At 60.6% G+C, this 14,756-nt stretch overlaps 6 protein-coding genes across 6 annotated transcripts; 2 read left to right on the top strand and 4 right to left on the bottom strand.

Moving 5' to 3' along the window:
- Positions 1-7: 7 nt before the first annotated feature.
- On the bottom strand, positions 8-2,575 carry PAN0_003c1771 (lipase class 3; the record flags this gene model as incomplete). Its single annotated transcript, XM_014802729.1, has 1 exon — positions 8-2,575. One exon carries the CDS (start codon positions 2,573-2,575, stop codon positions 8-10), a length of 2,568 nt encoding a protein of 855 aa, XP_014658215.1.
- Positions 2,576-2,988: 413 nt separating this feature from the next.
- PAN0_003c1770 (phosphomannomutase) lies at positions 2,989-4,919 on the bottom strand (the record flags this gene model as incomplete). Its single annotated transcript, XM_014802728.1, has 2 exons — positions 2,989-3,977; positions 4,055-4,919. 2 exons carry the CDS (start codon positions 4,917-4,919, stop codon positions 2,989-2,991), a joined length of 1,854 nt encoding a protein of 617 aa, XP_014658214.1.
- Positions 4,920-5,721: 802 nt separating this feature from the next.
- Positions 5,722-7,860, top strand: PAN0_003d1769 (uncharacterized protein; the record flags this gene model as incomplete). Its single annotated transcript, XM_014802727.1, has 1 exon — positions 5,722-7,860. The coding sequence occupies one exon, from the start codon at positions 5,722-5,724 to the stop codon at positions 7,858-7,860; it is 2,139 nt and encodes a 712-aa protein (XP_014658213.1).
- A 170-nt stretch (positions 7,861-8,030) lies between these two features.
- PAN0_003c1768 (glucosamine-6-phosphate isomerase) lies at positions 8,031-8,996 on the bottom strand (the record flags this gene model as incomplete). The annotated part of the gene is made up of 2 exons (XM_014802726.1): positions 8,031-8,861; positions 8,952-8,996. 2 exons carry the CDS (start codon positions 8,994-8,996, stop codon positions 8,031-8,033), a joined length of 876 nt encoding a protein of 291 aa, XP_014658212.1.
- A 1,675-nt stretch (positions 8,997-10,671) lies between these two features.
- Positions 10,672-11,973, top strand: PAN0_003d1767 (uncharacterized protein; the record flags this gene model as incomplete). Its single annotated transcript, XM_014802725.1, has 1 exon — positions 10,672-11,973. One exon carries the CDS (start codon positions 10,672-10,674, stop codon positions 11,971-11,973), a length of 1,302 nt encoding a protein of 433 aa, XP_014658211.1.
- Positions 11,974-12,066: 93 nt separating this feature from the next.
- Positions 12,067-14,012, bottom strand: PAN0_003c1766 (uncharacterized protein; the record flags this gene model as incomplete). The annotated part of the gene is made up of 2 exons (XM_014802724.1): positions 12,067-13,004; positions 13,193-14,012. 2 exons carry the CDS (start codon positions 14,010-14,012, stop codon positions 12,067-12,069), a joined length of 1,758 nt encoding a protein of 585 aa, XP_014658210.1.
- Between the last annotated feature and the right edge of the window lie 744 nt (positions 14,013-14,756).

Below are 14,756 nucleotides of genomic sequence, written 5' to 3'. Positions count from 1 at the left end.
TGTGTGGCTAGCGGGTGAGGTCGTGGAGACGGGCATCGTAGACATTGGGCATGTGGCACGAGAGCATGTTTCTCGAAAAGATGATTTGGCCAAACACCTTCTTGAGCGCCTCCTTATCATCCTTCACCCTAAACAGGCGCTGCTTCTTGTGGGTCTCGCCCTCTTCGGCGAGAAGATCATCGCCACTCGTGAGGGCATACAGCACCTTGCCGGGAGGGAAGAGGTGGGTATTGTGCATATTCGCCTCGAGCGTCTTCCTGAGCACGAGCATTTCGTGTTCCGTCTCCTTGCTCGCCGCCTCCTGCATGCGGCCGGACTGGTACTCGAAGGCGCGCTTCATGAGCGCATTCATCGTCCCATCGCCGTGTGCGGCCATCTTGTCCTGGTAGCACAGCCACGCGCTTCCGTTGCGGATATCCTGGATCGAACCCAGCGACAGGCGGCACACGAGATCGTACGAGTAGGTAAACGAGGTGATGATCGAGCTCACCTTCTTTCCCAGGGCTGCACTTGTCACGCATGGCACGGCAAAGCAGTACGCGTGCAGTCGACGCCCCGCAGGTAGGCGGGACGAAGCCGTGGTCAGCCCCGTCGTCGGATCGGCCCACATCATGGCAAGCACGGACGCCACACCCGCCCCGAGCGAGTGACCCGTAATGTCGATCGAGTAGCCCGGATTAGCTGCCAGCGCCGCACCCACCGAGCGATGCACCGCGCGTCCGGGCGCACCGATCTCCTGCGCCGTAATGTACATGCCCTCGTGGCACAGATCCTGCACAGAATCATCGACGAAAATCCCGCTACGCCCCGTTGCCTCTGTTCCCGCCGCGACCACCGCCTTGTCCATGCTCGCTTGCACATTGGCATCGAAGCGGAACGCAACCGACTCGCACGTCAGGTCGGCTGCCACATCGCCCACCGACAGCGTACCTCGCAGCACCAGGATGATCGTCTTGCGCGGGTGGTCCGTCACCACGTAGAAGCGCGGCTTGCTCGGACGCGCCTTTTGGTTCGGGTTGTGCGGAGGGCGTTGAGACGCAGAGGCGTGGTCTTCGTCGTATTGGCCATGCGCCGCAGCACCCCGCTCGAGATTCGCAGTGTGGTGGAAGAGGTCTTCATCGTGTGTGCCCGAGATCACATCCCAGAGGTTGTACGACGAGGCATGGCCGTTGGTGGCTGCGGCAGCTGCCTGCGGCGGCGTTGCAGCATCCTCATCGTCCTCGTCATCCGAAAGCTCCATCTGCGCGGCAGCTTCGAGGAACTCGGCCTGATCTTTGCGCATGAACTCGTCTTCGGCTGAAAAGATGATGCCGTTGGCACCAGAGGCCGGAGCAGCAATTTGGGTGCTGGTGGTCTGGCTACCCTGAGGCATCGAGTTGAGCCAGTAGAGCGCCATGCCACCGTACACGCCCAGGACGAGCTTCGAGTAGCGCTGCAAGTTGTGTATGGCCTCTGCATCCGACAGCGGCCTAGCGGGCTCGTCGGACAGCGTAGAGCCCGGCAGCCTCGCACTCGATCCATCCCTGTGGCCGATCTCGGCACCGATGACGCTACCAGCATCGCCGGAGAGGGTCTGATTCGACGTGATCCTAACATCTGACTGTCCTGACTGGGCGGCGTCTGCAGTCTGTTCCGCTTGACCGCCTGCCGTGATGGGAACGAGCGGTGCTGCGGTGACATTGACATGGTGGGTCTGTTTGAGCGCCTCGACGTCGCTCTTGAGTTTGTCGGTATCGATCTCGTCGAGGCCTTGCAGGATGCGGGACTCCTGGAACTTGCGCGTGACGAGCTGGATCGAGACCCAGGTGGTGAGCGCCTTGATGAGGCCGACGATCGAGTAGGCCGGGATACCTCCCGGCGGAAGCGAGTCGTCCTCGGCACTCCACTCGCGCTTGACGAGCTTGGAGAACTCGAGCAAGCTGCGCAGCACCTCGGAGCCGAGCGAGCGGCGAACGCCTTCGACGCCCGATGAGGCTGCACCGAGGCCTGCACTAGTGACTGCGCTCGTGAGGTCGATGCCGCCGACGGCGACCAGGGAAATAGTGTCGAAGAAGCTTGCGATGCCCGAATGGGCGACCCGGGCGATGGAGGGAGTTCCTGACGTGTCGCCGGGAGCTGTGCCAGTGAGGGCGCCGTCCGCTAAGAGCGCGGGAACGGCAACGAGACCCTGTGTGACACGCTTGGCCACATTGAGGCCGAACGCGGTGGCGGTGCGCGCAAAGTTGAAGTAGGCAGAGGTGGCTGCATTTGCGGCCCCAAGACCCGAGGCCGAGTGGCCCAGCACGCCCTGCCAGTCTACGGGGTTGCCACCGCCAACGACGACGCCTGCGTCTCCAGGCACAGCTTCGTTGGCCGGTTCGTAGGTCGAAGCTGCATCGTCATCGGCCTCCGAGTCGGGAATCGAAAGCGCCGCCTCGTTCAAGCTCGCTGCCTCTTGACGCTCCTCCTCGACCTCCAGCTTCTCTTGCGGCGACAGAGGCTCCTGCACGGGAATGCTTTGCTCCACGGCGGGAGGTTGGATTGATTGGGCTGGTTCGTTGGCACCATCGAAAGATCCCGGTGGTTGCGGATTCATCTTTGCTTGGATCTATGGATAAAGAGATGATGGGTCGGAGGGAAGACGCAACAGCGAAGTGTGCATCTATTCCTGTCTCTGTGCGAAGAATGATCTGCGGCCGTCCTGAGGAGGTACTGCAGAGGATGAGCGTGAATGAGGGGACACGGACTTGTGCGCTCAGCGACGCGTGGCTCCATTGTCCCGCAGCGCAAATGGCCGACATGCAGGGTCTGATGGGGCGACTTTTTTGGGATGTGGAGGCGTTCTCACGCGCAAACTGCGGAGAGGCACTCCCGCCTCCGCCAGCTGTGGCAAAAATCTCAGCCTCAAGCTCAGCCTTTCCCGCCGGCAGTTTCACTGGAGGAGTCAAAGCAAGTACAGATAGCTTTTGATTGAGACGGAGGACAGCAGGTGCTGGAGAGAGAGCGAGCTCAGCTCATCCAGGCCCAGAAAGCATCGACGACCTCCTCGAGTTCGCGCGAGACCCTCTGCACGGCATCGGGATACGCCTCGCCGTCGCGGATCTGTCCGAGCGCCTCGGTGTAGATCTTGACCTTGGGCTCGGTGCCTGAAGGACGGACGATGACGCGCACATCGCCGAGCATGATCTCCTGCTGCTCTCGCTGAGCCTGCGCATCGACATGGCTAGGAGGAACGTAGAAACGCAACACGTCGTTCTTGGGGATGCTCAGGTCTCCCGCGTCGGCCTTGGCCTGGTCGTACGCTGGGCGCGATTTGAGATCATCGACCAAGCTGAAAGTGTACTCCTTGCCGGCCTTGTCGGCGACGTTCTCCTTGCCAGCGTCGAGATCGGCGCGAACCTTGGTCATGACGTCGGTGCCCTTCATGGATGGGCTGAGCTTGATGATCTTCTGCATGGTGACCGAGAGGCCAACGAGGCGGTGAAGCTCCTCGAGTCGGTCCCAGAGCGTCTTGCCCTCGCGTGCGAGGTCAAACGCCATCGAGACGATCAAAAGGTACGACGACAATCCGTCCTTGTCCCACACCGAGCTGGCGGCCATGTAGCCAAGCGCCTCCTCGTAGCCAAAGCCAAAGGAGCCAGTGCCTTCACGCGCCTCGATGCCGCGAGCCACGTTGCCGAGCCACTTGAAGCCGGTGAGCGTCTCGACATGACGGCCTCCCCAGTGACCAGAGAGACGGGCAAGCAGACGGCTGGAGACAATCGTGCTCAGCGTCCAAACGCCGGCCTTTCCGCTGTTGGCTTTAGCGGCACGTCGGAGGATCTCGTCGCCGAGCAATGCTCCGAGCTGGTCGCCGGTGAGCGCGCGAAGCTTGCCCGTGGCGTCACGAGCCGAGACGGCCAGTCGGTCTGCATCCGGGTCGTTGACGATGGCCAGGCCCGTCTTCTTCTCTTCCGACAGGCGGTGGACGAGTTCGAGGGTAGAGAGCTCTTCGGGGTCTGTAGGCGCAAATTCAAGCTCAGTCAGTCTGGGCTAAATGCGCAAAGTGAGAGAACGCAGGGCAAGGTGCACTTACTGGGGAATTCGAGCGTGGGGAACGCTCCGTCAGGCTCTCTCTGCTCTTCCGAGATCCAAAAGTTGACGCCCTCTGTGAGGCCAACCACCTCCTTCGAAAGGCGCTCGATCGACGGCGCGCCCACGCCGTGCAGCGGACTGTATGCAATGCTGATGGGCGCATCTCTGCCGTGCACTGCCTCCGACGCAAAAGTGCCGAGCGCTTGGACGTCCTTGATGTAATCGGTGAGCATCTCGTCGCCAAATTCCTTGATGATGCCCTTCAGCTTGCACTCTTCCAGGCTGGCCAGTGTTGGCGGCTGGGATTCTTCGGCAATCTTAAGGATCTCGTCGGCGATGAGACCGTCGACGGGTGTGTTGATCTGGGTGCCGGCAGGGCCGTACACCTTGTATCCGTTGTACTCCTTGGGGTTGTGACTCGCGGTGACCACGATGCCACCGGCCAGACCGAGCTTCTTGACGGCATAGCCGCACATGGGCGTGGGCGTTGGCGTGGGGTAGATGCGCGAGGGGATGCCGCGGTGTGCAAAGTGCTGAGCAGAAGAGTAGGCGAACTCCTTGCTTCCAAAGCGACCGTCGAATGCGATGGCCACGCCCTGGCTCTTGGCCTTGGCCTCGTCGCTCTTGAGCAGGTACTCGGCAAGACCGGCGGTGGTCTCGAGGACCGTGAGGAGGTTCATCTTGCTCGGGCCGACTCCCATGACACCTCGCAGACCGGCCGTGCCAAACTCGAGACGACCGTTGAAGCATGTCTGGAGCTCCTTGACATTGTTACTCTCGATAAGTTCGGCGAGCTGGCGCTTCGTAGACGCATCCGGGTCCTTGTCGAGCCAGCGTTTGGCGTGTGCGAGCAAATCCGACGACATTTTGCGAGTGCTTTGATTGGCAAGATCTCGAGATCTGAGTGTGTGTGGGGAAGCGGAGTGATGCAGCGGCTGAGCAGGGTCGAGGTACTTGTATGTCTGGCGCCAGCTCCACTTTTGCAGCTCCGAGGTGCGCTCGTGCCAAGATCGGAAGCTCGGACTGCGAAGACTTCGAGCCGTTTCTCGGAGATGGCCGCGGCCACAGCCACGTGAGGCACAAAGCGCAACAATGTCAATCCCCTCACCCTAACACCAGCTCTGCCTTCCGAGGCTCTAACATTCAAAATGTTTTCCGCCCTGGTGAGGCATTCGGCGAAAGCGCCGAGAGGATCGTGGGGGACGGTCCAGGACCGGAGCCTTTGTCGCCCCGAATGGCTGCAACACAGAGCCTTTTGCTCGAGGCGCACAAAGCTTGGCGGTTGTGCACGGCAACCTGCACGGCACTCGCGGCGGGCATTTCATCGCTGCCTGACGTCCTGAGAAACGCTCAGAGCACATCCGAAGCTTTCGGCTGCCGACTCGGCCCGTCGTAGCTATGAGCATGAGCCATGGCTAAACCGGCACCCCGCATGCTTCATTTCGCAAAGCTTGACCATGCCTGCAACCTGTGAAAGTTTGGCGTGGGGAACTTTGAAGCCGAAGTTCGGACGTGACTTTCGCACCCCGCCTTGATATAAATGAACCGTGACGGTAGGCAACTGTGTATCTCTCTCTGCGCTGGGAGGTTGCCCGACTTTATAAACCCGTTCGATGTGTTCTGATTGTTTCGACACCCTCGTCCTCCGATCACCGCATCAACGAAAACATGACTGCTGAAATGGCTAGCCTGGCTAGAGGGTCCATCTCATCCGCATCATCTGCGTCGACGTCGGGCGATATGGCCGATGCACCGCGCTCGTACTCGCCCGATGCATCTGATGCGGGTCGGAACAAGGTGGTGGGTGCCTGCTCCAGCTGCCGCAGGTCCAAGGTCCGGTGCGAACACGACGGTACCGCGCCGTGCAAGCGCTGCAAGAACGGCGGCTATGAATGTGCCTTCAAGCCGCGAGAGATGGGAAGCGCGTTCCTGCACGACGAGTGGCGCGTCAAGACCGACGAGACGCTCACCAAGCTCGTGTCGGCCATCAATGCGCTGGTGCAGCAGGAGTCGTCATCGAGCTGGCGCAAGCGCAAAACCACCGATGACGGGTGGCGCGACGAGTCGGCGCATGCCAGTCCGGCAGCCGGTCCATCGAATGCAAGGGCGGCGGGGTCGACACATGCGATGACGCTCAACGAGTCCATGCTGGGCTACCGCGTGCAGCCACACTTGGCGAATGCGTCAACAACCGCAACGCCCATGGACCATAGAGGCATCTCGGCTTCCCGGCGACCGTCCGCTGTGTTTGGGCTCAATCCTTTGGCAAATGGACCAGGCACGATCATTTCTGGAACGGACGTAACAGTATGTCGTGACGCGAAGGTACAAGGCTCTCCGAGGGCACAGAGTAGCCTTGCACTTCCTCGGTTTGCTCTCAGCAGCCCGGCACCGCCCACAGCCGAACCCAAAACGGCGCTGCTCTCGCGTCCTAGTCGATACCGCTACCCAGATGCGAGTCTCGGGAGCAACGATCCGCGCTTAGACGCAGTTCGTCTCGGCATCCTCTCTTCGCATGAAGCACGATCGCTCTTTTCGCTATACGCCAAGCGAATCGAGCCGTTCGCATTTGGCTTTCCCGACTTTCCTGCCTCGAACGAGCTGACTCCAGTCCTGCTCTCGGCGATCGCAACGGTTGCCTCGCGGTATTCGCACGCCGACTTATGCGAACGTCAGCTTCGACTGCGCGCGGATGTCCTTGATCGCACGCTCCCGTACGCACCTGCTACTGCCGAGGACGAATTCAACCCCGAAAGCGGGATCGGCACGGAGGAGGTGGTGGGTGCGTGTATCTGGAGTGCCTACGATGCCTCGCCGGACGCGTGGAGGGTGGCGAGAGCCGCGCGATGGTGGAGCGAAAAGTACAGCTACGAGTCGGGACCTCATGCTGGGCTGACAGTCGGTGAGATGGTCGCCATCCTTCCGCCGGTCCGTCCCGTCAATATGCAGGACCGTGTGCGCGTATGGCTCACCGCTTTCCTCGCTGAGCTGCATCAGTGCGAGATTCACGACAAGCAACCCATCATGCAGCTCGTCGATCCGGCGCAGTACGGCCAGGCGCTCACTTCCGACTCGTCCGCAGGACCGACACGATCGACCTCGCCTGGAGGTCTGGGTATGACGAAACAAGATGCTGCACTCGTGTTCTATTGCCGGATCGCATATCTCGTCACCAAGTCGAGGGGCATAACGGATGCGGAGGAGCTGCTTAAGCTCAGCCGGGAAATCACAGGCAGCTGGTACGATGCCAGAGCGAAACTCGCAACCGATCCGGATCGAAAGGCCGAAGGCGACCATACGATTGACCTTCACCATGCGCTCGCCAAGGCACGGATGCTGATCGTGGCGTGCAGAGCGTACGAGACGCGCTGCACAGCTGCAACGCCGGAACAGACAAGTGCGGCTGTAGCCTCGCACATATCGTGCGCACAGCAGTGCCAGAGCGCATGCATGGATGTCCTTCGGCTCCTCGTTGCACCCCGAGCAGGGCTAGTGGGAAATCTGGCGGTCTTGCCTCTGATTCACCATCACTGGATAATGGGATGTCTGGTGTTCTTGCTGCGGCTGTGCGATCCAGAACGCCAGTTTTACCGACTGGGCCTGCTCGCCGAGGGTCAGCTGGAAGACATCTTGCGCATTGTCAGCAGCTTCGTCCAGCAGTACGTCGGCGAGCTGGCACAGTGCAGCTCGTCGGCTCCCATCCAAGGGCAAGACGACCAGCACGCGCACGAAGCGGTCCACCATCCTGCGCTCGAGCCGGCGCTGGCTATCGCTGATCTTCTAGCCGGCGTGCGGGCCACAGCCTAGCTTCTTCATCTTGCATTCGTATGTTTGCAACCACAGCCATTAGGCAGGCAAGTCGTCTGCAAGTGCGAATGCACAGCGTTGGAGAGACAAGAATGAACAGAATATGGGATTCGAGTGCGGGTATGATATACACAAGGATGATTCGAGAGCTACGGAAGAGGATGAAAGACCTAGTTGATGGAACCGTTTACGACGGGGCTACCACCGGACGAGGGTGACTTTTTGTGGCCGTGAAGACCGTAGAGTTTTTCGATTTCCTCCTGGGCGCGCTCGATGCCCTTGAAGTACCTGACGGTGCGTACGCGAAGCTCCGAAGTAGCGTCCTCGTCCGAGACGAGGAGTGCGTTGGGATGGAGCTGGATGCACGAGACGGTGTTCATGTGGTTGACGCCCTCTTCGACGCACTTTGCGAGCGCATGTGCCTTGTGCTGCCCGACGATAATGACCAAAATCTCACGGGCGTCCATAACAGTCTGAACACCGACGGTGAGGGCCATGCGGGGTACCTTGAGCGGGTCGTTGTCGAAGAAGCGCGAGTTGTCGAGCACGGTGTCGTAGGCGAGCGTCTTGATGCGCGTGCGCGAGGCGAGCGACGAACCGGGCTCGTTGAAGGCAATGTGCCCATCGGAGCCCACACCGGCCATGAAGAGGTCGATACCGCCGACGGCCTGGATCTTGGCCTCGTAGTCGTTGCACTCTGCCACGAGGTCCGACGCATTGCCGTCGAGGATGTGCACGTTCTGCGGCTGGATGTCGATGTGGCTGAAGAAGTTGTTCCACATGAAGGAATGGTACGACTCGGGATGCGACTTGGGCAGCGAGACGTACTCGTCCATGTTGAAGGTGATGACGTTCTTGAACGAGATGCGCCCCTCGCGGTGGATCTGGATGAGCGTCTTGTACGTCTCGAGCGGCGAGGAGCCGGTGGGGCAGCCCAGCACGAACGGTCGGTCGGTCACCTCAAAGTGAGCATTGATGCGCTTGGCGACGTATTCGGCGACCTATTGCGGCGATGCGATTCCTCTGCTGTCAGCGATTCTGCCTCTTCGCGCGGCATCTGCGTCCGGAAGGGGGGGAAACTCGACACTTACGTATTTGCCGACGGCGGCTTTGTCGTCTCGGATGATGTAGCGCATATTTGTGGTAGTGCAGGGCCGATGAGCTGAGGTTCAGATAGAGCAGATGGTGACAGACCGGGGGAACGAAGCACAAGCCCGGCTCAAACGGACTCAAACACTATATACGAAGACCCACTCTGCGCGGCCCGTCGGCCCTCAAACCAGGCCAAAGTCAAATCAGATACCGAGATGAACGGGGGCGCGATTGCGCTTGTGGCTGGCTGCGGGGACAGGCAAGAGTGCTGCGAGACAAGCTTCGAGGATGAGCTGAGGCCCGAGCACGAGCTGGGGTGCGGATGCATGAAGCGGAGAGGAGGGCCGCGAGGACGTGCACGCGGGGATGCATTTGCGCGGCAGAGTCTGACAGGCGCTGGCGCAGTGGGATTTTGGGGGAAGGAGAGCTCGGCGCCTCGGCGCGCTCGGACCGACGAGCGAGCGGTTGACCGGTTGCGGTGGCGGCCGGGGCGGGGCCTTGGCTGCTCGGCGCGAACGGCCATCCTTTTTTTGGCACTGCACGTGAGCAGTGGCTCTGGCATCCGCCGAAAACAGCGAAATCCAAATTTTTAGTCCGCTCGTTGCAGGTGAGCGAGCATGACGCCTCCAACAAGGTTCAATTCAGGTCAGCGTGGACCTCTCGGCGGATCCATGAGGCTGGAATTCGCCGACCGAGGTGTGGCCGTGGGGGGGCGTGGCAGATGATTCGCCATTGGCTCTTTGCACTGGTGCTGGCACATGGCACCCATCGGTAGCGCTAGCATTCCCCGCCACCAACCCGTCTAATCAACATACATAGCGAGGGCGGTATCGTTGCTCTATCGTACACGGATGGCACTGCGAAAAAGAATGGAAATTGGTATTCATTTTTGATGATAGCTGCCCGGTAGAGGGGAGGAGGAGAGGGGCACTGAAATTACGGCGGCGGGCTGAGTGAGTGGGGGGAGAGAGGGTTCTCTCGCGTCGGTCGCCCGGCCCGCCGATGGACGCCGTCAGCAGCCCCGCCAGCGCGAAAACGCGGGCTCGGCGGCCAACAGCGAGCAGCGAGATGCACGCCCGCAGCAAATCCAGCCACAACGAAACAGAGCAGCACAGCACAGCACAGCACAGCACAGCGCGTGGGGGCTGTGGATTTGTGGTTGTGTCACCTCCTCGCACCATCCTTTGGCAACTCATCCTCGCCCGGCCATCTTTTCGCCATCTCTCCTCTCGCCTTCACCATCGGCACTCGCTCCTTTCCCTGTGCACAGTGGGCTCGATAGCACACGCGCACACCCTCGATCATCTCATCTCGGCCCCCTCGGCCCCTTGTCCATCGAGTCCATCGGCCATCTCTCTCCGGACCGCTGGGCCCCCTTCGCATCCGCCCGGTGCCATCTCCGTCGATCCTTTCTCGTGCCGCCGACTCTTGGCGCGGCCTTTTCGTGCGTGGCCTCCGAAGGTAGCCCTCCCTCCGTCCTGTTATTCCGTCGTCCATCTGCAAGGTCTTCATTGGCATCGCGTTGCGCTTTAGCCGTCCAACATATCAACCGGCCTTCTCGCAGCTTCCGCTCTTCTCATCGCCCGCCGTTTCCGTCTTGACGATCCTACAACGACACGTTCACGCTGCTCAACACCAGATCTAGCACCAACGACTTCGTCCCCGTCCGTGCATCCTTCCACCATCGACGCGCCTTGCCGTGACTCCATATCCGCCGCCATGGAAGCAGGGCCATCATCATCCGTGCTGCCTCCGCGCTCTGGCGACGTCGTGCTCTGCGTCGATGCCGGTGGCACCAAGACGCTTGCTGTCGCCGCATCTGTAGGCTCCAAGCAGACCTTTGTCGGCCAGGCCGGCTGCGGCAACTGTGCTACGCTGGGGCTTGAGGCCGCCAGCCAAGTCATCCTGCGCGCCGTTCGCGACGCATTGATATCCGCCGGCTTCGGCACGTTCTTCGACCTCATCGAGGCCGGCGAGGCGGAAGGCATCACCACGCCGCCGCTCTCGCTCTCGGACAACGACGCCTCTTCCGCCGACGGTGATGGCGAGCTGCATTCGACGCGCCAGACGTCGTCCAACGTGCGACGTCCACGTGTGCGCGCCATCTGGATCGGCTCGGCCGGGCTCTCCTCCTCGGCGGTGATCGGCAGTTATCGTCAGCAGCTCTCACAGCTCTTGCAGGAGTATCACCTTGCGGACGACTCGACGCCCATCTGGATCACCAACGATGCCGTGTTGCTTTCGGCGCCCATGCTGCGTGATGCGTCCACACAGTCGTGCGTGTGCCTCATTGCCGGTACAGGCAGTGCGGGTTTTGCGTTCCAGCGCACCTCATCGTCATCCGAACCCACCTCGGGGCTCGAATCGCCCCGCGCGCCCAGTTCAAGCGAGAACGAGGATCTGCCCGGTCTGGCGACGGTGAGCAAGACGGGCGGATGGGGATACTTGCTCGGCGACCGCGGCAGTGGGTGGTCGATAGGGTTGTCGACGATTCAGCTCATGCTTACGCGCGAAGAGCAACGCCAATTCACCGCGCTGCCACTCACGCATTTCGAGGCGGCAGTGCTATGTGCACTCGACGTGTCGACGCCCATCGAGCTGATTTCGGCAGCATACCAGGACCGCGTGTGTGCTTCGGGCGGCAACTTTTTCCATGCCGAAGACGCACGCAAGCGCTGGCTCGCCGAAACCACACGTGTCGTGTTCGAGTACGCCTTTGACCATCGCGGCCGATCGGGGAGCGAGCTGGCGACGCAGCTACTCCACCAGGCCGTGGGCGAGTGCATCGACTCGATCGCAAAGCTCTGCTGCCCAGCAGACAGGATCGTGCCGCACAAGTCGACGCTCGTGCTGGGTGGCGGGTTGTGGTCCAACAGGTCGTTTTTGGATCTGCTCGTCGACATGTGGAAGCAACAGGGGAGGACGCCGTTTAAGAACATCCACGTCGTCAAGAGCCCCGCACACGAGGCTGCGGCTTATCTCGCTCAAAGGTTCCTCGACATCCAGTGCGAGACTGACTGATCCCGCGCAGACAATGTCAAATCTAAATGGACACTGTTCGGAACAGCCTGTGTGCGTTTGTAAAGTGACATCGAAAGAAGGCTTGACTTTAAGCTAGGGGTGGAAGTAGGTTGTTTCGCCTGCAAGATCCCGGAACGCCTTTTCGATTTGGCCGCTGGGTAAGGCGCGCAGACCCATACTTCCGCGCTTGGTCTCGAACCGCACATGCCTGTTCGTTTCCAACGTGGCTCTGAGGTACGCTCTGAACACTTCTGGCTTACTCAACCTGGCCTCATGTGGAACCGCTTCTGATTGCCACACCTCATCCCACTCCGGTGTCTTGGTCCCCGCTCTGGACCATGGATACTTCTTGGTGATCTGGCTGGTTGGAGCACCGTGGGCTAGCATCGTAGCGTGTGGTCCAAATCGCGCGCGCGTCGCGTCCACTCGCTGCATGTATTCGCCCACATCGCCAAACTCGTCCGTCCGCAACGCTGGCCCTTCGTTGCTGGGGTCCGGCTTGATCGAAGTGCCCTGTCGGGTGGCAGGGCTGTAGATGTGGAATTTGCCAAACGTCGACAGTGCCTCGTCCAGCGACGACTTGGCAATCCTAGAGCCTCGGTGGGGAAAGACAAAGATCGGTGCGCCAGACATAAAGTACTTGTAACCAAAGCCGGCTAACGCAGCGTTGTGAGAAGTGGCGTCGGCGCGGCTGGGTGTGTAGAGGCCGTGTAAGACCTGGTCGAAGTCCAAGCTCGTGCCGGGCCGAAGCTGGGACGCTGCGAAACCTGGCGGTGATGACCCGGATGCCGCGGCACATGTGGGCAGTGCTAAAGTGGCCACGGATAGTCGAATGGCCAGCGTCATGGCCATCATCGTCTCGGCCCTTGCTTGTCGTCGTTGTTTGCGATTACTAAGTAGTGGCCGATGATGGAAGAACGAGTGCACATCTGCGGGTTTCCAAGTCTTCCTTGCATCGCCCACACGGGCTAACCAAATGAAGCATGCCATGACCCCACCCGAAGCATCGATGCATAGCTCCCACATTCCACCTGCATGCACAACATGAAGCATCGCGCCGCGCCACTTCCAAGCCAATGCCAGTATGCACAATGCCTCCCTCACCAGACTACCGCAGATCGGTGGTGCACATCAAGTCGAGGAGGTACGAGTGCGATTGAGCCATATGATACAGGAAATACAAAGACCGAGAACTATCTAAGAGCCAGCTATAGGGGACGAACAAGGACGTGGAAATGCGCAAGCGAGGGAACCGACTGTAAGCTGGGCGGGTTGGCGAAGAAGACCACCTCGCATCTGTCCAAGTCCCAGTGCTTTTCTATGAATGCGACGATCTCTCTGCATGCTTTCCTCAGGACGCCATGCACATTTGCCTCCGCGCTGTCTTGCTCTCCGCACTTGGCTACGAGGCTGCGCAAATCCGGTACATGCTGCGCATGGTCTTGTAACGACGGTACGACCAGGCCGTGTTTCGACAGCGATCCGCACAGACCGCGCTTTGCAACCACTGCCCAGGCTGCTTCTTCCACCGCCTTTTCCTTTCCCGCTACCAGACTGCGGTGCAAGATCGGGCGATACGACCACACCACGTTATGGACGACGTCTGTGGGCACCGAGTAGGGCCAGTCATTGACCAGGATCTGGCACTCGCGACCTGGCTCGAACGAGCTCGTAAAGCACACCGCTGCATCACTCTCCGAAGTCGGGAGGCTGACGAGGTGGGAGGCTGTAAGGCGTTCGGCAAGGATGAATGACTGGACGGAGCCGTAGGAGAGCTTGACCGAGTCCATCCAGGCGAAGTACTCGCGCAGGTCTTCGGGGTGGCGCGACAGACGCTGCAGGTTGCCCGTGCTGACGATGGCGACCAGATCGGACCATGTGAATAGCGGTAGCCGCTCAGCTTTGGCACAGTGAGAAGAAGAAGATGCTCGCTGGGCTGAGAGCGTTGCGGCGAGATCACCGTCACGGGTGCCGCGAAGGATCAGCTGCGTCGGAGCGGTCGCCGCTCGTGTGGATGAGTATGTCGCCGAAACCAGCATCGTGACAGAACGAGCAGGGTGGTAGTGGTGGCGGTGGTGAAGAGGCAGCGTACACGATTCGAAAGCCGTAGTGAACAAAGTCAGTATAGGTGACGGGCTTATCTTCGGAGGTGTTCGCGTGGCCGCAAGCAAAAGCAGCACGTTTCGGCCAAAGTCACATTCCGTGGCAGGGCCGGATATTCGTCTCATCAGCCTTCCCGACCGTACGCAATGTCTTGCCTTGACGCCCAGCCTGGTGCGCGTACTTTGCTGCTCAACGCTTCAAGAGCGCGCTATCGAAGCCGTGTGCGGGCCAGCGCAGCGGGAAACGCGACCAAGCGTGCAATCGCAGCACGATGGACGCCGGCTGGCAGCGCATGTGTCCAACTCTGCCGGGCGCGCGTTGGCACTTTTTTTTTTCTTCGGCGCGAGGTGGCGGTCGCGGCGCCATCGGTCCGAGCCCGACCGACGAGCCTCGGCGAAGCACACCGACACCCCCCGCCACCCTCCCCCTCACTCTCGCCGGTAAGCTCGCTCCCCGCCACGTTCTCTCGGCTGTACGCAGCTTACCCACCAAGAGTCCTGGCGAGACCGGGGAGTCGCCTCCACACTTTGTCTGCTCGAGCGTCGAATGCGAAAGACTGTGCCGCTTCGGCCCTTTTTCCGGGCCTTTGTCCAGCTCGAGGGAGGTACGAGCAGCTTGGTTGAATAAAACAATCGCCAGGCCCCCAGCCTGGTCGCGCAACCACCATCATCGATTGCAAG

Source organism: Moesziomyces antarcticus, assembly GCF_000747765.1.
Source record: "Moesziomyces antarcticus DNA, scaffold: scaffold_v10003, strain JCM 10317, whole genome shotgun sequence".
Classification (NCBI taxonomy): domain Eukaryota; kingdom Fungi; phylum Basidiomycota; class Ustilaginomycetes; order Ustilaginales; family Ustilaginaceae; genus Moesziomyces; species Moesziomyces antarcticus.
Note: the sequence above shows the minus strand (reverse complement) of the source record. Positions and strands in the feature narration are given on the sequence as shown.